The 27,847-nt window shown below is 41.5% G+C and overlaps 1 protein-coding gene across 5 annotated transcripts; it reads right to left on the reverse strand.

Moving 5' to 3' along the window:
* Nucleotides 1-260: 260 nt before the first annotated feature.
* Nucleotides 261-27,847, reverse strand: si:ch73-138n13.1 (calponin homology domain-containing protein DDB_G0272472). Of its 5 annotated transcripts, XM_068604488.1 has the most exons (15): nucleotides 27,604-27,847; nucleotides 26,971-27,031; nucleotides 25,907-26,000; nucleotides 23,351-24,648; nucleotides 22,458-22,542; nucleotides 19,750-21,849; nucleotides 19,171-19,521; nucleotides 17,367-17,495; nucleotides 5,772-5,884; nucleotides 2,715-2,877; nucleotides 2,378-2,540; nucleotides 2,014-2,147; nucleotides 1,492-1,634; nucleotides 1,301-1,388; nucleotides 261-1,189 (listed from the first exon to the last, which is right to left on the reverse strand). In XM_068604488.1, exons 4-14 carry the CDS (start codon nucleotides 24,631-24,633, stop codon nucleotides 1,313-1,315), a joined length of 4,740 nt encoding a protein of 1,579 aa, XP_068460589.1. In that variant the 5' UTR covers nucleotides 24,634-24,648; nucleotides 25,907-26,000; nucleotides 26,971-27,031; nucleotides 27,604-27,847; the 3' UTR covers nucleotides 261-1,189; nucleotides 1,301-1,312. The 5 variants fall into 5 exon arrangements, with proteins under 5 accessions (XP_068460589.1, XP_068460585.1, XP_068460586.1 ...); XM_068604484.1 differs by having other exon boundaries at nucleotides 19,171-21,849; XM_068604485.1 differs by lacking the exon at nucleotides 26,971-27,031 and having other exon boundaries at nucleotides 19,171-21,849.

Raw genomic sequence — 27,847 nt, forward strand, 5'->3', positions numbered from 1 at the left:
GCACAGTCGTTGTAAAAATAATAATATTTCAAAAACATGATTGAGGAGTGTGAGGGCCACAAGTTGAAAGTATGGCTTATGATGAATGCTTACAGCTACAATCATTTCAGCTGTTGAGGAGGGTTCACAGGCTGATTAGTGTTGTTTATATATATATATATATATATATATATATATATATATATATATATATATATATATATATATATATATATATATATATATATATATATATATATATATATATATATATAATAAGATTGAAGAGCGTATTTGTGCTGATAAGGAGTAGGCATTATGTCATTTTGTACAGATGCAAAGTCACTTCTCCCTCTTCCATAGAAAGAAAAGATACTTAAACAAAAACATATATACAGTATGCAGCAACTATGACAAGGTTAGGGTTGTGGAGTGTAACAAAGTCTATTGTAGTGAAGCATCTTAATTTTTTAAAAACTATCTCTCTGTCTATGGTAAATCGATGATAATACAAATATAACATCTCCTGATTACAGTTACTAACATGATAATACACTCTCTCCAGCAATCAAGTCAGCAGTGATTTGTTCTCTATGTTCAAGAAGGAGACTCATTAGCATTTGAAGTGTTGTCCTATGGCAATGCTTGTGTGACTACCATCAACAACCTCCACTGAAAACACACAAATGTCCAACGCAGACACAGCCAGCTTGTACATATTAGTCAAGTTAGGAGACTAAATACAAATATATTGGAAAGGATCGGCTGGATTGTCCTCCAGCATGTGATGGAGCACGTCCAGGATAAAGAGGCATCGTGGTCCCACAAGTTAACCATTTCCTGAAATGCGGCTTGACAGAATATAATTGCCAATAATCGCCTCTCTCCCCCTCCCCCCTCAACTTCTCCTGGTCCCTATTAAAGTGTTCATGTGAAGTGCCTCCAGGTGCAGAAGGGCTTCGACAGGTTCAAGCATGAAATGGATAAAACAGAGGAGCTTGATGTTGTTTTTCTGCTTGCTTGTTTCTTCCCCCACAAGACAGAGATTCTCCATAAAAAAGGCACCATGCACATTTATCAACCCAGACGTGAAGAGAACAAAAAATGAATAGAAAAAAAAAATACATCAGCAGCTGTAGATTCACTGCTCCTACTCTCTGGGTCGAACATTAAGGCTTCAGTTTCATATAGATTCATCTGTTAAGGCAACCTAGATGGGAGCATAAGAGGAAAACTGGTGTCAAAAATGGAAATGATGTATTTATTTTTATGTTTAATACACACATGGAAAGATGGAGAGGACATTCAAAAACTATCTCACCTCATTCTTTATTTAGCTCTCATTTTCATACTGACTTAAGCGCTTCTTGGACTTAAGCTCTTTCAACCACTGTGGTGAGTCTTCCTCACTACACGAATAAGACACAGAGAGAATAGTTAATGCAGGGGCTAACAACTAAACAAGTTTTTGTCTCCAAAGAAAACACATTCTCTGCAACTTTCAGGGCTTACCCATTCTCTTTCCCACCAGGAGGGGGCAGTACACGCGCTGCCCTGGGAAGAAAGGGGGACTTGGGAGAGCGGGATAGATGGGAAGGAGAGAGAGTAGGTACATCGATTTGATTGTCAGAGTCGCCCCTCTTCTTCAGCTGGGCCTGACAGGAAGAGGACACATTTAGGAATAAAAATAAATAAAAGACATCATTGTAAGTATACAAAACGTGAGCAGGGAGGGGAAAAAGAACAAGAAACTTTATTTTTGTCATATTAAATAGTTTCTACATACAAACATGAAATTTGGTCTCTGCATTTAAACCATTCATAGCAATTTAGAAGCAGTGGGATGCTAAAAAGCACCCGAGGACCAAATAGGGGTTAAGTGTCTTTCTCAGGGACAAAACATGCAAACTATGGGGAGACTGGGGAATTGAACCGGCTACCTTGCGGTTTCAGGGCAACCACTCATCCCACATTAAAAAAATATGACATACTCATATGGTGATTACATTTGACAAAAGCACAAGTAAGAATCACCTTTAAAGCTGAAGGGTCCATCCCAGGGAACAGGGCTATCCTCTGAGGCTGAGAGGAAACAGCAGGGCTGACGTCTGCTCCTCTGGCCTGCTCCTCCATGTCTGAGTCATCGTCCTTCGTCTCAACCTTTGCCTCTGTCATAGAGCGAACACATAGTACTGTCATATGCGGGCATACAGTACAGTTGAAAAGAAGTAGCCTATGGGATGAGGTGCGGTAGAACATTAAAAGGGGCTTTTGGACAACACAATTAAACTTCTGTGTGCATCCTTTTCACATATAATCGTTTAGTGTATGCTGAAGGAGGAACTCATCTGAAGGAATCGAAGTGTATCAAGATTTAAGCTCGTCTTTGGTGCCTAACCTGTGGAGTCTCTGTAAAGCCAGTCCTCGTTGGTTCCTCCCTGTTCCTCTGAATGCGCAGCCGTTTGAAGGGCGGACCTGGAGGGTCGTGTCCGCGGCGCTCGTTTCTTCCCCAGATGAGCTCTGGACCGAAGAGCGCTGGTGTCTAACAGAGTGGTCGGGGCCTGGACACCCAGACACAAGATAAATACGTCAACTTATGGATAAACCTGCAAGTGGCAATGCAGTCACGACACACTTCTGTTGCTAAAACATAAAAAGACTGCACTACATGACACTGGTAAAGGCACAGGTGCCATCAAAAGAACTTATCTGTGGTCAACTCAAATGACACTTACATCAGGGAAAGATAGTGGCTGGCTCTCAGCGGAGGGGGGAAGGAGACTGTCCAGAGCGTCAGTATCAAACTGTGCGGCCTGATCACTTGGCGTGCGTGGGGGAGTGGGCTTCCTTGGTGAAGGGCTGAGATTGCTTTCCGAGCTGGGAGTGGCAGGAGTGAGGCTGAAATAGTTTTAAAAAATTTAAAAAGTTAAGAAACACCTCTGACAGTAACTGTGTGGTTGCTGTTACCGCAGTTACAATAAAACAGAGCCTGAGTCATAACTTTCCTTTTGTTGACTTGACTGTAGAAAGGTATGACTTAGCTGACGCACCCAAAAACAAACTGTGCCTTAAGAAAAGGAATTATATATATATATATATATATATATATATATATATATATATATATATATATATATATATATATATATATATATATATATATATGCAATTTCACCATTTCTTTTTAATAAATTGCATTGAATAACGATCCTTTCATGTTGGTTTTGGTCCATGTTGTGAGAATATTTTCTGACCACAGGAGGTCAGTGACAGATTGCAATTTTGATTCAATGCAACTTTTGACACAGAAGAGCCAACTATCTTTGTTACAGGGTATCACAAGAGTAATTCAAACTTTTATCAACAATTACACCAGAGATACAAAAACCAACTAAGAGTTTATTGATTCATCTTTACACAACACTGGCCCTCTGTGACATAGCAGTCTCACTCTCATCAGGCTGCGGCTACACAGGCAAATGAAGCTTGTTAGGAGGATTCATCAATGTTTGGTTAAGTCTGTTCGAGTTAATCATTTTTAGTTAAAAAATAATGTTCACTGTTTCTTTAAGTTTATCATGATGTAAAGTACTCCATGTTCTAGATTATAAACCATGTGGTACTTTTACTACATTAAAAACATAATAGAAGTGTGGACATCTTTCTATTCAAAGATGAATCAAGATGTAAAAGAGGCTAATTCAGGACGGATGCATTAAAAGAGCTTAACCTGGGTTTGGTTTCATTCATGAAGTGACTTGAACCAACAGCAAAAGAGCTATGAGTAATATTTCACACAGCACAACTTTAAATGTCTGTCAGTGAGCCAATGAGAGCGTAAGGACCAAAGTTCTCATTGTTGCTACGAGGATGTTGGATGTTTGCATGGGTAAACATAACACAAAGCACAGTGACGGATCTACATGGGGCGATAGTAAGGAGGTGTGGAAACAGACTTTCATGTTAACATGTGTGCCAACAACAACATAAACAAGCATGGCTATGCCTGTGTGTCGAGAAAACATTGTTTGTAGACCATATTTGGCATTTTGTAATGAAATTCAATAAAACATCACAAATAGCATCCTTCAAAATGTCAGCACTTAAATTAATCAATTATAGATTTGTACAGAAATGTTTTGATACTTAATTTCAGCGGGAAGCACAAACAGAAAATGACATCAAGCAATTGGAAATGTTGCAATACTATACAGATATTTCACAATATCAAGGTTGATTCCAGTGGTCTTAAACATTTTGATTGATTCTGATTCTTTAAGCAAACAAAAGCTAATGATTGACTTCAGTGGGAACTTTGTGGCACAAGCCTCCAGTCCAGTTTCAAATAAGTCCACCAGAATCCAGGGCTGCAGTCGAATAGTCAAAAGATTACATCCTAACGTGTAACCCAAAGCACTTTTCCTTGACCTCTGTGGAAACGTCACAGGGTCAAGGAAAGATGGGAAGGAGAATTTAGAAGGAGTTAAGAAAAGACAACCGCAGCGTTTAGAGAATCCGACTCCACTTTCACTAAGCAACGTAGTTATGACGCGACGGCGGGCGATGTTAGTGACGTCGGTCCGTCTGCAGCGGTGAAACTACAACGTTGTAGTCCATCTCCAACCACAATAAAGCATCTTAAATACTTCATCTGTGTTCTTACAATGTTGCGGCATGCAGACAATTCAAACAACCCAGTTCATGGTTTTACTTTATTAACGAGGTTGGAATAGAAAAGAACGAAGGAATATGGAAGTGAAACAAAGGGTATTTTCACAGAGTACAAAGCTACTAAACTGTCTCTTTAGTTTCAAACCTGCTGAATTAAATACGTTATCCCACTAACGATGTGTGTCATGTGCGTCTCATATCCTTTTATGTTATGGTTTATATGCAGATTATAATCTGATCATAAAAATATGCAGACAACAGTTTGTGAAACACCAAACAACGTGAAAGTGCTTTATTGTAATGTGACAAAATAGTTGATTCAAAAGATGATAATCATAAACATGAGTCAGACTGAAGAGCTGGTCCGGTTTAACTCTTTCATTAAAACTTTTGTAACGTAAGTGAAATAAAAAAATTGAGGGCTGAGGCTGCAGTTCAACACAAGAGAGAGAATATCAAATATAGTTTGATCACTTCACAGCGTGTTCAGCAACGTAACGTTCGTCGTTTGCCAGTCGGTTTAACAGATTATTTCAAGTAATTCCAAGTTATGCTGACGATTATTTACATGATCTGCGTTTGTCAGTCATGATTGTTTATTCTTGTGAACGGCCAAATGAAACGTCACTTTAAATGTTACCGCCGCAAGGGATTGTGGGTCAGCATTATCTCCTTTCCTTTCGATAAGGCAGTTCCAGTGGCTCCTAAACTAAAGGAGCCAAGTTAGGAGGCATGAAGCTCCTTTCCTTTGTGTTTAGAGAAATCAACCAGCACTTATCATGGCGGCCACTTCGGTACTTCCGGGTCATTTCCCTCAGTTAGGAAGGTTTCTAACCGAAAAGGACTATTCGACCGCAGCCCAGTTGTTCTAAACACACATTTTTGAAAGCAAAGATTAAGCTAAAGATGACCTAAATAATGTATTGTTGGCAGGGGTTGTAGTGCATAGATATTTCCCTTTTCAACTTCGACCGGTTGCGCTGACCGTAGTTGTGTTTTTATGCCTTTTTGCAATGCAGTGGACAATTCTGATGGTTTGTGAACATTGATTTGTGTTGTGTACTTGTAAACACAATGACCACAAATAAAAACACATGACATCACAACTACAGCATGTTTACCTGTCATCAGTACGTAGTCCCGTGTCCCAGGTCCCATACTGGCTGTCAGTGTCGTGGACTGGTGTTCCCGAGTCCTTCCCCTCATCACCACTGTCACTTTGCTTCTGCTGCACCTGAAGACAATAGGGAAGCGACAGTTATTCGTAAATAAGAAGTATTCAAACTGGAACAGACCAGTTTGAGTGACACCAACGTTGCAGCAGCTTTTACTTGACATCTGAACTCTCTTTAAGTTTGGTACATATTTGAGCATAGTGCATTTAGATTTTTAGTACTAAGCCAAGCTCAATCCGTAGCTGGGTAATCAATGTCATCAATGCAACTGAAGAGCCAACAGTGTTGCTCAAAGAGCTGCAGCCTATCAAGCTTGAGCAGCCAGCAGTGGTACAGTAATGAAGAGGTGAAAGGATGAGTTAATGGAGTCAGGACCAGAGTGGGGACAAAAAAGGAGATGGGTGGGTGATGCAGTGTGTGTTTGCTGTCTACTGAACCATGCCTCTTTTAATGAGGCTGGTACAGAGGACATACTGTCTCAAAAGCACACAAGGCTCACAGAGGATCGCCTGCTCATGAACTGATAACCATGGCCTATATAGGAAAAAACAATAGAAAATCCTTCTGTCCTCAGATGTTGCCTGAGGGATGGACAGAGAAATGTGATACACCTGGCTCTGTAATTGCCCGTGTTTCTAGACTGTGAGAGCCGCTCACTAGTGGTGTTTATGCGAGCAGCGACAGTGGATCAGAGTTCTCATTCTTAGAGCTTCATGAATGCTATCCTTGTTTTCTTTGTGTTTGTGAGAGCAGAGATACTTCAAGAGTACTTCAAAAAGAGCGCAAGCAAGACAATGAATAGGAAAGAAGAGTGTCACTGGGATACAGTTGGATTGAGGAAAAACAAGATAGTTGAAGAGAGTAAGAGAAAGAAAACTACAACAGCAGTGCAGGATGTCATTCATCAGCTAAGCCCTTCCTGACGGGAAAAAGAAAACAGAACAGTGAGAATGACATTCAACATGGTTCCTTGCATCAGACAAAGCACTTCTTATCAACTTCATCCTCTTCAAGGATTTATTGCACTCACACGCTTCTCATTGACATCACAGGGTCACGCCACTTACCACTAAAAACACACACTTAAAGAGTCCTTGTTCCACTGACGATAAACACAATCTCTAGTGCAAACCTGTAGGTTGAATTTGCAAACATATTAACTATATACTCCACTTAAATAGTGATCTTGGAGTCAATCAAATGCCTATTTAGCCAGATGATTAAATCTTCCTCAAAGAATAATCTACAGAAAAAGATATAACAATAAGTCTGAACTATAGAAACATTAGTGAGTGGTTTGCTACAGTATTAAAACAGAAGAAACAGATCAATAATATGTATTGCATAGGTGCTGATCTAATCAAAGCACCGTTGATGATCCTTTCATCTATGATACGTACATACAATGGATTTTGGCCGAGAAGTAAAAGTTGACGTATTATTTGTAAAGGCTAATTCACGGGCTTCAACGGTCACAGTATGCTTATTGGATTGTCTGAAGGCCGGGTCCGATTGAAAATAACAAGTTCTTACGACATGTAATCGGAGAGATGTTTATAGCTGTTCTAAGCGGCCACAGGTGGTGGTAAAGCTGGTCTCTCCTGAAAGGCTTTCATAGTGTTGCGCTTGGTTGTATGAAAATAAAGGACAAAAACATTCTAACCACCGCACACCTGGCCAATTTCCATGCGAGGTGGAGTAGCTTGTTGGATTGTTGATTTTGGAAAGAAATTGTCTGAAGTAGGGTTGTCAGGATATGACATTTATACTACCCGGTTTTGATGTACAAAAGAATTCATAATAACAGTGTTATTGCTATATCTAAAAAAAATATAAAATTAGGGAGGCAGAACAAGCAAGAATTAAAAGAAATGGAAATTATTGAAGATACACTAGATTAGTTACACTAAACTATCACAAGTGTATTTTAACATAACAATATTTCATAAAGAACGGCATATCGCAACACGTCTAGTTGGAAGCAGTGCCACTGTAGGGGAAGCAGGTTTTGATCCTATTAATCTGGCTCCTAAAACACCTTTCTGATAGCAGAATTGCAACGGCTGCCACAGACTATTTAAAGTCATGCATTCATGCATATTTAATTCAGAAATTGAACAGGTGTGCAGGGTATGAAAATAGGCAGGTTCTGACATTCCAACTTGGTATTATGTAATTACTCTCTTCTCCTTGTACACTGCTATTATTGTTGTAAAAAATGCATTAGAAATCTTTAAACCATGTCTTGCGAAATGCTGGTGAAACAAATTCCTATCCTACCTGTGCAAGTGCGTTGCTTAACCTAAAACACACCCACAACACACCCTCACCCGAGCAGCACAGAAGACAAACATTGCCTTTGCTGGAACATGTTGAAAAGAGGTGCGAGTACACAGCAGCTGAAAGAAACGACTTCTGGCTGGCTTCTCAAAGCCATTGGAAAGCCTTTTAGAGACTCTTTCATAATCTCTACAATTTATTATTTAGTAAAATTGTGGCTTTTAACAGTCTCAGTACAGTCTTTACTTTCTCTTTTGGTGCAGCCTGCATTAATCAACAGGCAGGGCTCGACGGGTGTATTGGCCAAACAATAACACAAAACTTTCAAGCGATACAATGACTCAATTGCTCTGCTGCATGGACACACACAGGTGTAGGCTCCACTATCAGCCACACACAAGGAGAATATGTTTGGTTCAGTAGGGAGTCCTGCTGAACCAACAGGTCCAGTAGCAATGATGTATATCTGTCAGGGGAAAGGCTTTTCCTTAATAACATTAGTAAAAGCGAGCTTCCCCGAGACAGGAAGGGTGTGTCGGGGGAAACAACATAACAAAGAGCGGATGAATGGAAGGATGAAGGAGAGAAAGGGCTGATCACTAAATAGGGCTCACTGACAATCTAAGGAGGAAGGGGCTTGATGGAGGCTTTGGAAACTATTACTTGATAACACACTGATCGCAAAGTTCCACACATAACCTGACAACACACTCACACAGGATGGAGAAACAGGGGTCTACGGATTGCTACAACCTCAACCGTTCAATGGAAAGTGTTCCCTGAAAAAAGGGAAAAACTTTTCTGCAAAGCACCAAACAGATGTTTTTACACCAGAGCCGAGAACACAGTGGGCAGTTACTGCAGATACATATGTGTTTACATGAAAAAAGCATCCAAAACACAAACTTATAACCCCAGTTAAGAGCACTGTTGAAAAATGTGTGTGCGACTTGGAGTCTCCATCAGTGCTACCGTGTCAGTGAAATTGCTTTATCCAAATCAGACCTTTCCAACCATATAAATCTCTGGTAAGATGTGCCCGTACCTCAGTATTGCAGCAAACGTCAACAAACAGCTGACTGTGACTGTATTATGGCTCGTGTTACGAGCTTATCCAAGTTATTGTAAATGGGATTTGTCGCTTCCATCTCAAGTAGTGTGAGATCATAAACATCCATAAAAATACAATAAATCATAACATTATACTTGCAGTATATGCCACCACTCCCCATTCTCTACTCATCTGCTCTGATCAATCTGGGTAAGGTGGAGTGGGAAAATATGTTCTGCGTGCACTAATGTACACAGCCGTAATCAATACCAATATCCTACAGATATTCAAAACAACTGCTCCCACAGGCACTAATCTCATGTGAACAAATGGGCATTTTAGCCGCATGTCAGAAAGCTTACATTCAGAGGAACACTGTGAGGAAAACCCAACAGTGCTGTGGTTTTCTTTCATAACATAAGTGGTCTGTACAGACACAGAGCTCAATGCTGTACAAAGCGTCTCGTAAGAACACAGGGAAAGAATGTAAAAACCTGACTTGGCTTAACAATTCTACTCAGAAGGTACTGGATCTGACTTAAAAGATTATTCTCATTTATTTTAGCCTGGTGATGATTTTTTTTAACATTTTCTTAGTTGCATTTGAGTCTCCTAACTGTACAGGTCAATGCATCGCCAATTTGTTGTAAGTGTTGTTGTCTCACAGATAAAGCAATAGCTGACCCCAAAGATACAAAGCAGAAATACACTGCAGTTAAACATCTATAGACGGTTATAAAAGTAGTATGCGCAATGACACAGTTTCCTTGAATTTGAAGTTTTAAAATCAGTATTATATTTTAATAATGCGAATATACTTCTCACAGACGGGTTTGTCCCTTCATCAGGTCATCACACTGGTCTCCCCCAAAAGCATCTGAGCTTTACAGTGCTCTTTGAACGTCTAAAAGCTCATTTAAGTCATAAAATTAATACGATTAATAAATTATGGCTGATATTTCTTGACCTGTCCAAGCTTGTTAATGTATTTTATCTTGCTTATGTCATTTATATTTCTCCCATCGGGAAAATAAAATTTCACTTAACTTGCTTTTTGCACATGCTGTTACTGAATGGCACAGGTTCATGCAAAAAGTACATCACTAAAACCTTTAATCCAATTCGTTCATACAAACCTCAAGATTGCCATTATCTGCTTTAATGGCAGCCAAAGCTATTCAAAGCAAGCAGAGCTACAGGAGCATTTTTTCACTTTCAGCATCTGTGACTATGTTATGTTGCAGTTGTCACTAGCATAGTATATACATATACTATAAATGAACAGTTCCCACTTTGTCTGCATCTTTGGACATACAGACCGGTTTAAGAATTCGGGGAAAAAAGGGTTGTTGCAATCCCACATCCCTTGCGTCCTCCCGTTTCTTTACCAGCTATATGGACACTGACCATTACCGTTCAGCCATTACTGGCCTCCTACTGTCATTCATCCACTTAACACGAGCCCAGTGGAGAGGCAAGTTGCTCCCAGAGACCACAACCACAGTTGATGGTGTTTCAAACCGAATAGGATATGCCAACACAACTGACGGTCACACAGGCGTTATCAAAATACTCCTTATCTTTAAGAGTTGTGACTCATGGGGAGTTTGTTCAGCAAAACAGGCGTAACCTAAAGATAGGAACAACTTCTCTGCAATGTATCCATATCCATACATGGATTTCTAAATCTGTCCTTTATTTAGAGCACAGAGCAGGTTGGATATCAGGGTGGAGCCAAGTGATAGAAAGTCAATGAGTCACATTTGTGTCCTCTTCAAGAGTTTAGTTTTTGTTTAGTTTTTGGCATAATTTCCCTAATTCCATTTTGTCCCTATTTTCTTTTCTTGTGCCTAAATTAAAACATTTTTAGAAGTTTGTAGCCTCAAAGAACCAGTATAACCACAGCTTTGCAAAACAAATAGAGAGAAACAAAGAAAGGTTTACATTGTTCTACAGACAATGTAAGATGGACGAGTGCTGAAAGAATAGAAATAGATAGATGAGATCAAGGAGGCAGATTGATAAGTTCTTGACATGTCTGGCTAGAGACCAAATAGTTGACGAAGGAGCAGCTGTTACCACAGTCACATTATAGAATTGCATAGACATTGCTGCAAAATGACTTGAATTCCACTTGAGCTTCATTTAACTTCAACACATGTTAAAGTAATACCGCTGGGCACATAGTTGACCGACTCTACGGGTCAGTTTAAATATGAATCGCATTTGTGCCTGGCAAATACTTGTCATTATAGTTTGTTTTTGGCATCAGAGGTGAATTGTGGTAGTGTGTTTGTACTTTAAATGAGTGTTGTCTTACAGCAGTGGGGGTGTTGGGTGCGGTGCGCCTGCGTAAGGACAGGCGTTGCTGGCTGCGTAGTGAGAACCTGCGGATGGAGTCCCTGCTGCGGGAGGCCAGGGAGCGCAGGGAGTTGGTCCTCTTGAAGTCCCCAGTCCCGTCCTCTCCCTGGCCCGAGTTGGACAAAAAGCCCAATGCCCCGTGAAGTGAGCGACGGACATTTCCCACCCATCCTGACATCTGAGAGTGGGCCACTGACAGCTTGTCCCCCAGATACTCCATCACAACCCACTACTGGCAAGACTTGGCGTGTCAGAAGGAAGTCTGTGAACTGTGACACTTATTATCCCAGCAACAGAGAATCATTAGTCTCTAGGTATCCTGGAGCAGGGACAGTGCCGTAAGTATTCACTGGCGTGTGCTGCTGGGTCAATACTGCAGCAGTGAGGAAGGTGACGGAGAGAACAACACAGCCCAGCCTGTCCAATGTGGTGATGTTGATAACGTCTGCTGCTTCCAGCACTGCAGCAAGAATGACGCCAGTTAGTCCCAGACCGTTACAGGACGGAGTGGCTCCTCCGTTTTACTTCTTAAAGGCTTTCTGCAACGCAGTCCCAATGGAGCTGTTGGGACTGTTTCAACTCATCACTGTCAAGGCTCCAGCCTGTCTGCCTGAACTGAATTGTCAAGCTTTCTAATGTCTATTTCAATGCACACAAGATATGCTAACTATGGTATGCTTGGCACAACAACCGAGTGGACACGTAAAGGTGAGGCTATGCAAGTCCAGCACTAACTATTGGTTATGCAGGACACTACTCTATGAGACAGCCTAAAAAACTGCTGCACTGTCAACAGAACAGAAAAGCAATAATAACAGAAATGCATCTCGACATACTGGTTATGTTTGCCACAACATTCAGGTCCGCTGTGCTCATAATACTTAGTTTCTTTGTGACACCTTTGCCAATTCTCCAGATGTGATATTTTCTGTACTAATCCCAGCCTCAATTACAGTCGAACTGACAGCGCTCCCAGAGCTGTCGATGATGCGTCAACTCCAAAACAAGGCCCGGGTTAAAAGTTGAAAAATCCATCCATCCAACAAGACTACATTTCCATGGTGCCAGATACTGTGCCACCCTCTGGCAAAAGCTGCGAGGAGAAATGGTGCAGGGCAGCTGGTGGCAAAAGAAAAGCTGCTGTAGTCATTCGTATTCCATAAGGAAAACTAGAGGGCAATCAACGCCGTGCCAAACAGAGGAAACAGCAGAAAGCACTGTGGTGGGGAAGTCAAATCCAGAGGAGAAATGAAGAACAGAGAGGAGAGGTTTCTCTCCTCGCCTTTTTTTGCAGGTATGGGCAGGTAGGAGAAAATGCGTCAGCAGTGCTGCTCTCTGTCCCCAGCGCTATAGGACTCACCGTCAAGGAGAAACTGGGTGAAGAGAGAGAGTGTGGAACGGAGTCAGGGAGTGAGAGAGAGAGAGAGGGAGAGGGAGAGAATGGGAGGTCCCTGATACAGAGCGGGAGGGAGAGAGGAGGGTGATATATGTTATGCGGTGTTCTATCGCTCCAGCCTGATTCAGTTGCGGGGCAAGATGTGAAGTGAAGTGTTACAGCCAGAACACAGTGGAAACAAATATAGAAGGATGAGAGCTGCTATGACACAGCATCTCCTTTCAAAACAAAGTGTGATAAAATCGGGTAGAATTGAGCACAAAAAAAGAGCATGAAAAGAGAAAACTATTGATAGAGTGATTGAGCTTGTATGAAAGAAAACAGAGAAACAACAGCTGTGGCTCTACCAGGGAAGTGAGTATGTACGTTCAGCGCAGTGTAGCCAAAAGCAAGAATCACAACAGTCTAATGAATGTTTGTTTAAATCTCACTTAGAGTCAGACTCATACAAACAGCAGAACAGACTAGAACACCCTTTCAACTTCATCAGGTCTCTGTTATTTGGTGCCAGTGAACTAGTAACCTCAATGAAAGCCACAGCGGGCGACTCCAGACCCACTTCAGAGGTAACTTCAGAGCAAACTGGGACAGCTCATTCAAGCTGTATCCCTGTCCACATATGCCCCCTACAGGTAATCTGATTAACTGTTCTTTGAAGTGCTGTGCTAAAGGCAAGTCAGCTGTAAGGTTCTCAGTTTCCAACAGCACACAAACTGACCTCTCTCACGAGCTCCTCAGCCTTAAAATGGCGGCCTCTTCTCGGGTACGATTAAAGGACAAGGTGCAGTCTGACAAAACTAAAGTACTGATATCAAGCATCTGGAGGTTACAACGGGATTAATTACAACAATATCATTACTGTACTGTGGTAGTACCAAAAATATATATCACTACTTTACTCCTTCCGTCTTCTTAAAATTGCTGAAAATAATTACTCAAATAGTCAATCACCTAAACATGCATTTACTAATATTTTTATATATGATCTTTTTAAGTAAAAAAAAAAAAAAAAAAGTTAAATTGCTGGTTATAGCTTCTTAAATTGGAAAATATGCTGCTTCTCTCATTTTAAAAAAATCCTCATAAATGGAAGTCTTTTATTATACATATTAGCCGATTGGGAAATTGTGGATGTTAAATTCTACTTTTTCGATAAATGTATGAACAAATATAAAAACAATCAAAACAAAAAACAACTGCTGAAATTAGATGAAAAATTAAATAATAATCATCATCATGTGCCTCTTTGCTCAAAATCAATTGCTACTAAACTTCACCTACTGGGAAGTGAGTCATGGCTGCTCATCACTTCCCCTCTTCCGCTGACATCATCAATCTGTCCGCAGCCCAGACGAGAAACCCAAGCAGCGACCACGCAAAGGAGATGAAATAGGATGCAGTACAAGTCCACACAGCATGTTGTATATATGATAACTACCCACCATTAGGTAATAAATAAGAGCACATACATGTTACAAAGAAAAATATCAGTAATGAGATAGTTGTGCTGTCACTTACCCAGAGGCAGTTTGGAGTCAGGCAGCATGACCACAAGTACAACACAGCTCTCAGCCCGGTGCCCATCTCTGCTCTGCTCACCAGCCTCAGACCCGCCAACTTCAACCAATGATGTCACCACTCAACTATTATCTCATCCCTCTGAGGATGAGGACTCTTCCACCAGTAAATACAAGGTAGGAAAATCCATCATATCTGATATCTGTTAACAGCGATGGATTTTGATTAGGGATGTACTGATCCAACTTTTTCAGTCCTGAATCAGATATCTGGGCTTCTGGTATTGGTCAATACAGAGCAACAATTTTATACCAGTGTTGAATTAAAAAGCTGTACAGCTGACTGTGTGGAACACACTTAGACCCTTATTCTCTGTGTAAGGCAACATTAGGCTTGATTTAAACATTGCTTTCTTAGATTTGTGAAACAAAATGTAACCAATAAATACATACGTATAAATGCACTGAATTCAACACAACTGACAGCCACATAAAATATATATCATTTTTAGAGCTGTGAAAAATAAAGCGTTGACGCGTTATGATTAAATTACAGGATTAATTAGTTGATTTTTTTAATGCATTTAACGCTTGCGCAGAATGAACTTCCAATATACCTATTCAACTATTTCCGCTCCATGCAGTCAGACGTAGATGTCAGATGTTCACTCTGCGGGAAGACATTGTCGTTTCACCAGCACAACCAGCCTTAAATAACATCTCAACGCGCAGCATGTTGGTCGGCGAGGGGCGTTCAAGTGGAATACGTCAAACCAGCCTCACTGAACATCGTAGACCCCTCACTAAGTCTGCCTGAGACAAGCTGAGCAGCACAGTTGCGGAATTAATATTGTTGAGGATGAGGGGTTCACCAAAGCTTCGCGAGTGGCAACGGGGGACCCGAGCATCAAAGCACCGCAAAGACACACAATCATGACAAAAATCCACCAACTGTATAAAGCTGGAAAGAACAATACGGAAAATGACTTGGCTGCTACGGATCATGTGGCGCTGACAGGGGATCACTGGACTTCTGTGAGTAATGAGAATTACCTGGTGACCAGACGTCCTCTTTTTCTCGGACATGTCCTCTTTTTGAGACCTAAAAATGTGTCCGGCAGGGATTCAAAAACGTCCGGGATTTTGCCACGTTGGATATTGGTGTTTCTCTGAGTCTTTCACAAACTAGTTTTTATGCTCTTACAAGTTTTGAAATATATTGGTATCTTACGTTCACCTTCTTGCGCGATCTCCGACGGTAGAGAGAACTGTCATCGGTCGACCGATCTCAGGGTTGCCAGATGCAGGATAATTATCCTCCAAATGCAACCAATGCAATGTTGAGCCTTTGGTACGATACCACACCATCACCAATCTGGCAACAATGAGCACCTTGTTACCTCCACTCGCGACGAATATCCTGTTACGCTCTGAAGAAACTAGTCTGGCATAAAACATCGCCGCATCAATAATCGACTGGAATTTTTTTTTGGTAGTTTAGCACGACTTGTTCTTTTTGCACGACTGTGGAGCGGGATGAAACGATAACGGGGTTCACCTTACGGCCTATAGTTGCATTGTTTACAACAGCACCCCAATGTATAAATGACAATGTATATGTCAGTGTTTTATCATAAATCTTTGTTTTTACAAAAATATACCGACAATATCGGTAATATGTGATTAATCATGATTAATCCACAGAAACCTGTGATTAATCTGATTAAAATTGTTAATCATTTCACAGCCCTAATAATTTTATAAGATCATTTAAAATAAATGTTTACAGTACACACAATGCCATGGTTAACATCAGGGATGACATCAGGAATCTATTTATATAATAAATGTTCCAGCGGTAATTGCATAAATGTGCTCACATACGTACAGTATATGTGTGCAGCGTGTACAATTTGTTATTTGCATGGCAGCTGCTGCCTTTTAAAGCACAGCCGACAGTCGTTCAGCATATTTCAAAGCAAAAACACCAGCACTGAGGACAGCAGTGGGTAACTACTGACACCAGGAAGGTGGACAATTAAGTAAAACACAACCACTAGATGGTGCTAGCAAAATGTGTAGCATGCAATTATGAGACACAACATGTACTTCTGGTTTCATAGTGTCGGCATCAACCTGGGCCTACAATTACACTCCCCAAGAGCCTTCTGAGCCTAACTCTGCACATCCTTAAATATAGATAATATATCAGTGAATGTAAAATGTGTTGTTTGAATATACAGTCAAAAGATTAGCTGATCCATTACAAAATATATGGAAAAACAAGTGTGAAAAACAAGAGTAAAAATTACAAATATGAAATGTGTTACCAATCAACACTGAGGAATACAGAACACAAACATGAAGTGTCTGTTTGGCTGCAGGACACATGATCATTACGGGCCATTTCACTTCACAGCTGTCCATTCTAATAAATGAGCCGTGAAATATGTACTCATTAACCCTTTGACTAATCCAATCTTGAATTACAGGCCTGAGAGGATTTTTGTCCGCCACCTCCATGACGCGTGATAGGTGAAGGAGAGTCCTGAAAGCTGTGCCTTCAACATTAGTCACAGACACTTTACCACCGAAGCACAACAGCATTCCCTTGTCAACGGTCAGTCAACGAACTGCATTCCTCTATTGTCTACCTACGTCTGTCTTCAATGCGTGACACACACACACACACACACTCTGTCTCCCTCAAAAACAAACATAGTATTGCTCACACTCCCAGTACAAACACAAGTGCACACAGATTTCCCTCCCTGTTTCCACAAAGCTTTGTGATAAACATTCCAAAATGAAAACAGTGATTATAATAGAAAGGGCTCACAGCCAACCCTCCAAATGAAGCAAAGACTCAGGAGAAAGTTCTTCATCTCATTGTGTTGCATCTGTCCTAGAAACAGTTGAGCAGCAGCCTGACTCACCCAGCTGTTGTTGTTGTCCTGCTCTCGGTGAGCGCTGCGACTCCTAATCCCGGACAGGCTTCTCTCCAAAACACTGCTTGAAGGAGCCGATCGCCGTGAAACACTGCGAGACCGCATCCTGTTCAACTCCTAGGACACACACAGAAACACGTTAACCTCGTAACTTATCACCTTATACACATTTCTTCAAACCCGTTCACTACCATGCTTTTGAAGAGAAACATTTAGACCCCTTTCAGAACTACATTTAAAACGTTTTTCAAGTGCCAATTTATTTATTTAAGTAGGACAGCTAATTCTTAACTGGTGGAATATTTATTACCGGTACACAAAATTGTACAAAATTAACCAAGACAACTGGGAGAGGGAGAGCATGCATACGGTCACTTTTCCACTGCTCAAGGAGACACACAAACAATACAGTCCCCCAAAGAGCAGAAGTATAACGTAACACAGAATCAGAATAGATTAATGGATTTTTGCTTTACAAAAATGTTACAATTACTTCCAACATGCATGGAGAACAGATGCAATATGTAGTGTACATGTGAAAGTTGTTATATTTTAAAAATGTTATGTCAATTGCAAAAACAAAAAAAAGATATTTGGTATCCAGCAGACATGCAAAGGCAGAAGATAATATTAGTTAAATGAAAGCAGAAGAATGAATGGCAATGATGGAACAACAGCCCTTTTTGTCCAACTATAGTCATATTTTTAATATAGACTGACTGACTATTTTCCCTCTAAACTGTTCTGCTTTCTTGTATTTCGAGGCAAGACAACGTATTCATAAAGCATATTTCATGACAGAAAAACTCAATGTGCTTTACATTAAAACATTAATCAAATACATTCAAATACTTACACACACTACCCTCACACATGCAGACATTCCAGAGGGCAAAAGTAACTACAAGTACCTTTAACAGCTCCAGATCTTATTCTGGTTACAACCAGAAAGCCACTGTCTGAAGACCTGTGTGTAAAAAGGTCTATGACTATGTGCACTTTGTCCCATATGGGTTTATCTCAGTTTTGTAAATCTTAAGCACTTTAAAACATTTCATAATATACATAATACAACCTGACTTTAATTTTAGTGGGTTATATTAATCTTTACTTTGAGGATTGTTGCAGTAATATTGTTTAATGTATTTGATATCATACTGTGATTACATTTGTGCAAAATTAAAACAATTTTCACATGAACTGACTGTATATAAGAGGACGTGGTCAACGTGACATCCATTGGTTTCTGAACTACGGGTTTAAAGACTCCAGCTCAGCGTATTCGGCATTAACATTTTGTATTTCTTGCAACCAAAGGTGTTACGAGAGGTTGAAGCATTTTAGACACACAACATGTTACAATTAACTTTGATGAACTGAAAACACTGAAGTTTAAAGACGAAAACACAGACAACTTCCAGACTGAACAACGCTGGTAGCAGCCTCTCAATCATGAGGCAGTTACGCCCAAAAGCATACCTTGCTTTGTTGTCTATTTGACTCTAAACGGGACCATAACTTACTAAATGAGCATCAGGATGTATTTAAGAAGACTTAAATCAAGTTAATGAGACAATAGACTGATGTTTACAAAGGTTATCGAGGCACTAAATCAACTAAGAAACGGGGTAAATTTCTCATAGACTATACAATCAGACTTCTTTTTGCAACCAGAGAAGTCGCCCCCCTGCTGACTATTAAAAAGAAAACAAAAACAGCCATTGACTTAAATGTTCAGACCCAGATGTTGCCACCTATATAAAATAGTATTAACTGGATATATCTAACTCACCTGAGATCCCTGTGATCTCCTCTGGCTCTGGCCCTCTCCCCTGCTGTCTTGAGGCTGTTGCTCTCTGGGCAGCCATATCTTCTCCTCTGAAGCGTTGCTGGACTGCCTCTGTGCGAGTCGTTCCTCCTGCCTGAGGAGGAGATGCTCTGGGCTGAGTTTGTTGGTCTGTTTTCTGGGTTCAGCCATAGGTCTGTCCACAGCCATCTCAACAGGCCGCAGCTCCCACGGGTCCTGAAGAGATGTCGTCCATAATGGGCTTGTAATAGCTGAAGTCTGTTGTGGCAACCTCCAGCTAACATCTACATCAGGTGTAGACGGATGTAATCTAGCTCCAAATGCAGCATCTAGACCCTGAATACCAGAAACAGGAAACAAGTCTTGACTGGGCTGAACTTGAGACATGAAAGAGTCTATGTCAAGAATAGAAGGTTTGTAAGGTGCTTCGACTCTCTGAGATGGCTCCTTCCATCGCGTTGCAGGGTCACTGCGATGAGAAGTTGGCTTGGAAAACGGGTCATTTCGGGGCACAGAGTCCAGATCCACCACTTGAGGCCTGAGAGGGGATGACTCCAACCTCACCCTCTCTTGTTCCTCTTTCTTCTGCCTCTCTTTTAGCCGTTGCCTCTCTGCTTCTTGCTGCTTGGCTATCTGTCTCATTTTCTCTGCCTCCTCCCTTTCCACACTCTCCCGCCGTCTGCGTTTCTCGAGCTCCAGAATTTGCCATTTGTCCCTTTCTGCCTGCTTTTGCCTTTCTAACTCTAAGAGCTGCCGTCTCTCCATCTCTTTAATTCTCTCAGAGTCGTCTTTCCTCTGCCTTTCCTTCTCCAGTTCTCGTTGTCTCAGCCTCTGGTTTTCCAATTCCTGTCTCTCAATATCTAGTTGTCTCTGTTGCTCCCTTTCTAAATCTCTCTGTCGCTGTCTCTCCAGCTCTCTCTGCTTTTCTCTCTCAATTTCTTTCTGAAGCTCCTTTTGTCTTTCCCTTTCTTTACTATACTCTTTCATTCTTATAATTTCTTGTTCCAATGCAATCTGTCTTATTTTCTCTGCCTCCTCTCTATCCCTCTTCTCTCTAAGTCTCTGCTTTTCTAACTCCATAAGCTGCTGCGTCTCCTTCTCCTTCTGCTTCTGTTTCTCAAACTCTAAAAGTTGCAGTCTTTCAAGCTCTTTAATTCTTTTCAGCTCTTCCATTTTCCGTTTCTCCTTTTGGATTTCCAGCAGCTGTATTTCCTTGTCCAGCTCTCTTTGCCTCTCTTCCTCCCTTTGTCTTGGCCTCTCCTGTTCCCGCTGTCTCTCCCTTTCCTGCTCACGCAGTTTATCTCTTTCAATCTTTCTTTCCAAGTTTTGTCGTTTTTCTTTCTCAAGTTGTAGTTGCCTTTCTTTTTCAAGTTCTCTTATTCTCGCACTCTCAAGCTCTTGTTTCTGTCTTTGTTCAAGCTCCAACTGTTTTCGCCTTTCCAGTGCACGCTGTTTCTCCTCAAACACCTGTTTCTCCCTCTCAAAGGCTTTCTGTCTTTGCCTTTCAAATTCTCTTTGCATCTCCCTCTCCTTCATTCGTGCAAATTTTAAATGTGCTTCTTTCTCTGTTTCCAGCTGTCTCTGTTTTTCCCTCTCAAACTCTTTCATTTTTTCCATGTGTCTTTCTGTATCTTTTTTTAGTTCTCTTTTCTTTTCAACATCCATCATTTCCTCTGTTGTCTGTGCATCCAAAGTAGATCTCATCTCTCTTAGTGAAATGTGGCTCCTCATCATCATCTCCTCAACTTGAGCTTTAGAGTTTTTCCCAAAAGCTTCATCTAATGGTGGATTCCTTCGTATTGGAAGAAGCTTCGTTTGAGAACTGTCTAATGCAGACCTAACAGAGAAATCGTCAAAGGACACAGTCACGTCCCCTATGCTTTCTCCTGCATCAACAGGAGAAACTGGCTTCTGTATTTGTCCAGTCAGAGCAAAGTAGGTTGCCCTGGGTTTTGGTTGCTCTTCTGACTGCAGCATTTTCAAACGTTTTGGAGCTGCAGCCACTTCCTCCTGTTCAGCTTCTCGCTGACCGTCCCGGTTTTGATCCAAAGACCCGGGTTCTTCCCTTGTCTCAAGACCTGTAGAGGTCCACTTATGCAAAGCACCCACTCTGAGAAACCGAGGCTGCTGTTCTGGCATGACAGCCAAAGCGGGTTCGTCTTGTGCTGAACCAGTCCGCTCTTCCACCGGCCTGCTCCCTTCCGAGCGCCTTGAACGTAGAGTCATGGCCTTATCCTCCCACTGAGCTGATGGGATTAACTCACTCACTGCCCTGCTCTCTTCTACAGCCTGCACAGTGTCAAATGCATGTGACACTCTCAGAGGACTTGGAGAAAGAGGCTCTTTGTAGGTGGCAGTGACAAGAGTTCCCTCATCCTCATCATTTCCTCTTTTAAATGACGGGCTGCTGAAGGAATCATTAGGCTCGCTAACAGGCGTGCCATCCTCCACCATCAGTACACTGTGCCTCTCCACAACATGTTCAAACAAGGATGCTTTCACTGTCTGTAGGTCACTCCCGGGACCGCTTTCCTTGGAAGTGACACCAAACTCCTGTCCTGCCTCAGGCTCTTCAGGCATGGAGGTCTTTTTGAGCTCCTCTTGGGAGTCTTCTAGATCCACAAATGTCTTCTGGTCACTGGGGGTGATAGCTGACTCTTCACTCTATGGACATTCAGAGATATGTTGAGAATTGTTAGGCAATAACAGCAAATCTTCTGCCTAATATTGTCCATTTAGTCATTTAACAATCATGCATCATCATCATTTTTCTCTTCAACTAATTCACTATTTGAACATTATGTTACTACAAATGTGGAATTGTGTGACAGAAATAAAGCACTTTAAAAACAAATGTGACTTCACAACATAACAGGAGAAAATACAGCCCTCAAAGGATTTAAATGGACTGTCAACCTAGTAATGGTATCCTCATTGTTCTAAGCTGTTCTATGCATAACAGTGGGTGTGGAGCAGAGGAGGTAATCAAAGCCTTTCTGTGTTGACCTTTTCCCAGTGATCTCCTTTCGGAGTGTTTCATAACCAGAAGCCACTGGGGATGATTATTGTGCCACCTGTATTAGGTTTCACAGCTCTATCCATCTATGGTAGTAACAAGTCATTTTGCTGTAATGCTCCACTTCCTCTAGGAAAATGTTCTTATAAACACTCTCAGGTGTACACAGCACATATAAACACAAAAGTTGCAACACTCATTCTCATTTGCCTGTTAAATATAGACTGAGCCCAACAGAAACCAGTCCGTTTCTTACCCTCCTCTGAGGATCTTTGCCAATCTCATCGTGGTCTGTAGCCTCATTGAGGAAAACACTGTCTGGCCACTTCTCGGTTGAAAACCTGATGAAAAATACATCACACAAGACAAAAGCCATGAATGACAAAGAAACTTGTGGGAAAACACATGGCACAATAGCAAGCTGAGGCATTAAGACATTAGGCTCGTTTGAGATTAGCGTTGCCCGGAACGTGGACGAGATCAGGCAGCAGCAGGGTGCGTTGATGAAGTACAATGGTCATGTCGGACAGCTTCCAACAGCCTTCAAAGAATACACAGGAAGTCACAGAAACAGTAACATCCTGTTAGGTCCCATTGGTAGGCTACTTGAAGTTTGCTACCCATGTTTAGATTTATTTATATACGTTTGTAGAAATATATTTATGTGGACATGTGTGTCAATGATTTGTTCTTTTTATGTCTGCCTTGTAAAACACTGTGATGCTAATTTTGGTATTGGTGTTATATAAATAAGCTTTACTATTATCAATCACACAAGATATGTTTTTAGATTTAACCTGCCATCAATCCGGTGTGAAATTATACACTTACTTTATTTAGGAATTTCTAGAAATGTGTTGTCAATACTAAGTGCATATCAGCTCTTTGATCAGGAGACAGCCAGACATTTCCCATCATCCTCTGGGTCTCGCAGTCGTGAAAAACAATTAAGGTGCCTACCTCTAAAAACTGCCGCCTCGATCTCGAGAGGTAAGCATTGCTCACGTGTCCCTGATGTCAGAGTAAGTCGTGATCAAGTCGGACATAAATTTAACAAGCATGCATTGTGTGTCGATAGCCGGTGATCAATTCCATGCAGATGATCAGGAGTGGCTCATCTCAAACAAGCCTATTATGAGCAGCCATTACCTTTTGGTCAGGTCGAGGGGCAAGGGTCGGGGCTTCAGTACTGGTTTCACAACAGGACTCTGAGTTGGTGATGCGTCCTCTGTCAGCTGCTTGATGAGCTGTTTGACACCCACTGGTGGTTCGGTTTCAGGGACTGGCTGCACTGGAGAGTAAAGATCCAACCCTTGGTCTGCGACATCGCTCCCAGGAGAGGAGGATGAATCGAGGAGGAGACTAATTCGTGACTTGATGCTAACTGCACGCTTATCCTCTTCACTTTCTTTCAGAGTCTTTTTGTCACTTGCACCATCAATACTTTGTGGTGTGTTACTCTTAGGTGTTTTCTCCTGCTCTCTCTTTTGTGCAGGCTCCATCTCCTCTGGAGTGTTCTCCTTAGTGTTTTCCTTGGGAGTTTTACGGTGCAGAGATAGACCGATTGACTCAAACTTGGCCGTGAGATCAGCTGAAAGTGGTCGTCTCGCCCAGCGAGGGGCAGGAACAGGTGTCTCCATCTTGGTCGGACTGTCAAGGAAAATGGCTGACACAGGTCTGGGCCTGGATGTTCTGGGCTTTGGCCGCAGTGGCACTGCTGCCTCAGGGTTTTCTTTTTCCTTTTCTTCTTCCTCCTGCCCTACCTGAACAAGAAAACCCATGGACTTGGCTCTGGTAATGGAGGACCCAACATTGCTGGTCATCTGGTCCTTCTCACCTTGATTTTTAGTGGTTCCAGACCACTCTGCTGCTGTCGGAAGTTGTTTAAGGCTCTTGGAGTAGACCAGGCTTGATGAACCAGGTCTCTGCCTCTCTGTTGTCAAAGGAGGAAAGGGTTTGCTGGGGTCTCCAAGGTCAAGAGGAGGGGCTGGTTTAAATGGCTGAGCTATTGGCTTGGTTGTTTGTCCAGTGTTCAACTTAGTTGTATTAAAGGAGGTAGGGGCAGGTCGGTTGGGGTTGGTTGACACTGGCCTGGGTTGGACAGGGGCAACTGGTTGCTGAGGTTTTGGACTGCATGGAAGCTCTGGTTTGTATCCAGCAAGGCGAGTGGACTCTGGCCGGGGTTTGGTTTGGGGCTTCGGTGCAAGTATTGGCCTAATAGTAGGGTTTCTCTCCACAGCAAAAGGTTTGGGAGTGAGTCGTGGCTTGGGGCTTGGGACAGGTTTGTTAGGTTCTGGAGTGATAATACGGTTCATGGAGGGGATCTCGATGAGGCTTTTATTGCTGGAGTCAGTCAAAGGACTCAGGTGAAGTCGTCCTCCAACCACTAGTCTCCCTACCTCCCCAGGCTGAACCTCTACCTGAGCAGCCATCCTCTTGAACAGCACCTTTAAAAGAAAAAAGAAAAAGATCTAAGTAACCAAAAAACAGCTCTATGGTCATTTCTATATTGATGCAATACCACAGCACTATATAACGCACAATCAAACTCATTATTAGCCTGATAGACTAGCACTCACTCTATCTAACAATTACTGTGGACTTTGTCCTGGGAGTGCCTTGCACTGCAGCACAGTGTTATATACAAGGTCATTGGTAACCAACAGTTTAAAGCACTCCTTGACAGACGTTTCTCACCTATATTCACATTGATAGACTTTTTTCACTAAACATTTTTTACCAGTTACATTAGGAAAATCACAGGCTTAAGTTATACAAATTAATAATGGCTAAATTCCATTTAGCTGCTTCAGTTTCAGGGTTCTGGTACTGTACATGCTGGTTCACTGTCACACTAACTGGAACACTTAGTTACTGCTTTTGAGTCAACATATCTGCTGTGAAATAAACACGACTACGGTTAACAATCAAAACTCTACATGGTTGGGTATTTCAGGATGAAATAACTTACACGAACTACACTTGCATAGAAATCTGTTGACACCACAATACAGTCATGACATGCTCACTGGAAGACTCTATTCTCAATTAATTAATATTTGATAATTTCCTCTCAATAAGCTAAGGTTTATATATCAGACACATTTGTTTGGGTACATACCTGTGCCTGTATCCTGGAAGCAGTAAATGCATTGCCTCAAATTGCTAAACTGAATTACTGGTGCAGTAGTGATCAGGAGTGTGTACCTTTAAGGTGGATCCTAATACAGGGGAGGAGCTGAACAACTGTACAAAGGCATTGTTTTTGTTTCCATGCTGTAACACAGGCCAATCAGGCTCAGACAGTGAATGGGGGATTCCTCTGCAAACTCACACCAGATTGCCATTTAACATTTAGCTCCTCCCCTAATGAACTTTCACATGTTTATCTTGAACTGACTTCTAAAAAGGAGGCATAGTGAAAAGCATAGTGATAAATATGAGATAACCGGAGATCATCTCACTGCATTCTTTTGACACACTATGATAATAATAAGTTTTATCAGTTGTTTCTTCAGTGAAAACAAAAATAGAAAACATTACAACTTGAGCTCTTCTGCGTTAGCCCTTTAAGAGACTCCCTCTTCACATCTGATAATGCTTTCCACATGTTGCTGTGTTGAGATATGTTCCTATACAGAGAAGCAACAAGAAAAAATGAAATGCTGGAACCCACTGCTGTGAAATAATCCCAGCATATTTTACCTGACGAGATGTCAACCGTCTGCTGTAGAGCTCTGGCTTTTGTTGGAACCAAACGGCGATGTCATATCACACAGGAGGGAGAATTTGAAGATGCCTAAGAGGAACACATTTTGTGTCAAAGTACACTTTCTTTAGTCAAGACTGCAAATCACAGGCAGAGCTGCAGCGTGGCTGTCCATTCCCAACACTTCTTCACTGCAGTGTTCTCACGACCCCATACAGAAGCAAATAGATGATCATGTTTACACGGACACAGATTTGTGTAAACATAGTCACACCCTTACATTTGAGCTGATGGAATATGTTCAGGCATATAAAACCACAAACTGTATGAGGAAAAGCATTAACTTAAGGCTATGTTTACCTTTTCCTGTTCTTCCAGTTTCATTATGTCCTCCGTCACTGCTGTGAATTCAATTGCTGAACATTGAAACCATAAACACTGTTAACAGTTTGGTTTGCTGCCCTTTTCTGTTTGAGCTATGGGTTTACGTCTACTCTGTTTCAGCACATAACATTTCATGTACATCAACTTATAAGTTATATTGATATGCTTCAACTAATTATCTGCTGATAACAGTTTCATATCCATAGATGCACTGTATCTGAAAGAGGGACTGGCAGGAAAAGGAAAAAGAATGATACTGCAAAAACACACAGACTTCAGCTCGCCTAGCAGAAATCAAAAACTTGAACTTTAGATGTTGACAGGAAACGCCTTTGCTAAAATGGAATGCTAAACATTCACTGTGATGGTTTGTTGAGCAGCACAGCATGGGTTTGGAAAGTGTCTGCCTAATATAGCCTTAGACAAGTATTTTACACAGGACAGAAAGCCACAGACAAGTTCAATATATGTATACATTTTAGCACTATGAATGAATGTTAAATACTTCATTTAGCAGTTACATTTAAGAAGTGGGTGTACTACATTGTATTGATTTCCAACAGGAAGTACATACAGAAAGTGAGTTGGACTTTATATCTAGTCAGTAACCTGGTTTATCCAGTTATACTGAGGAAATCTCCTAACACAGACAAGAGACACATTCATGTTAACTTACCTGTTAGCAACGAAAAGAAGAAGTAAAGTATCTCTCGAGTGGTGCCATACTTGCATGTGTGCTGTAAATTTAATTCACATTTTAGTGTCAGCTCCTGTTGAAATTGAAAAATAATATATATAGACGAAACTCTGTAATTATAGAGCTTAGTGCTCACATAGATGGTGTACCGCAAAGCTTTAAATTACAACTCAAATATATTTCATCACTTCAATTCTCTGCTGTCATCCAAGAACACAAGACGCAGAGTTAAACTTGCTTGCAACACGTATCAGTATCAATGAGGTCGAGATGCGGCCGATTATGGGATGTTTTTAGTAGTTTGAACAGGGGCAATACTTTGCAACAAGTGTTGCTCGTGTCCAGCCCGCTCGCTCCGTTCGTATCGCGGACAGTCCATCGAAAGAAAAAGACGGAGTAGGGCATTTAAGGCACACAAACTATGCTCAATCATCGAGTTAGAAAAGACGCACGTAGGGTTGAAAACTCGTGTGATAATCCCAGAAGAGGAGGAACACACGCACCACACGGCTTGCAGGCTAGCAGCCGTGAGCTAACCACTCAAGAAGCTGGGACTCTCAAAATGGAAACACTGACTGAACCCGTCTTAGATCCGCACCGGAGACAACTTACCGAATGAGAAAGTCAGGTTTTGCCGGTTCTCTCGTCGAAACAACCTCCACCGTAACACGTCTGTCAAACTTGGAAGGGAAAAGTACGAGTCGTGTCAGTTGGTTAGCAGAGGAGCTAACTTAGCTGGTTTACTGAGCTAGTCCGCTGGCTGGCTATCCCGTCTCAGGTTGCAGTGTTGTTGACAGGCTGGACTAGACAGCGCTGAACAAGCCGACTGACTGGTTAGCAGCTCAACCGATGGCGA

The sequence above is a fragment of the Clinocottus analis genome, unplaced genomic scaffold (genome assembly GCF_023055335.1).
Source record: "Clinocottus analis isolate CAN_PGR_092001 unplaced genomic scaffold, fCliAna1.0.p SCAF_7, whole genome shotgun sequence".
NCBI classification, from domain to species: domain Eukaryota; kingdom Metazoa; phylum Chordata; class Actinopteri; order Perciformes; family Cottidae; genus Clinocottus; species Clinocottus analis.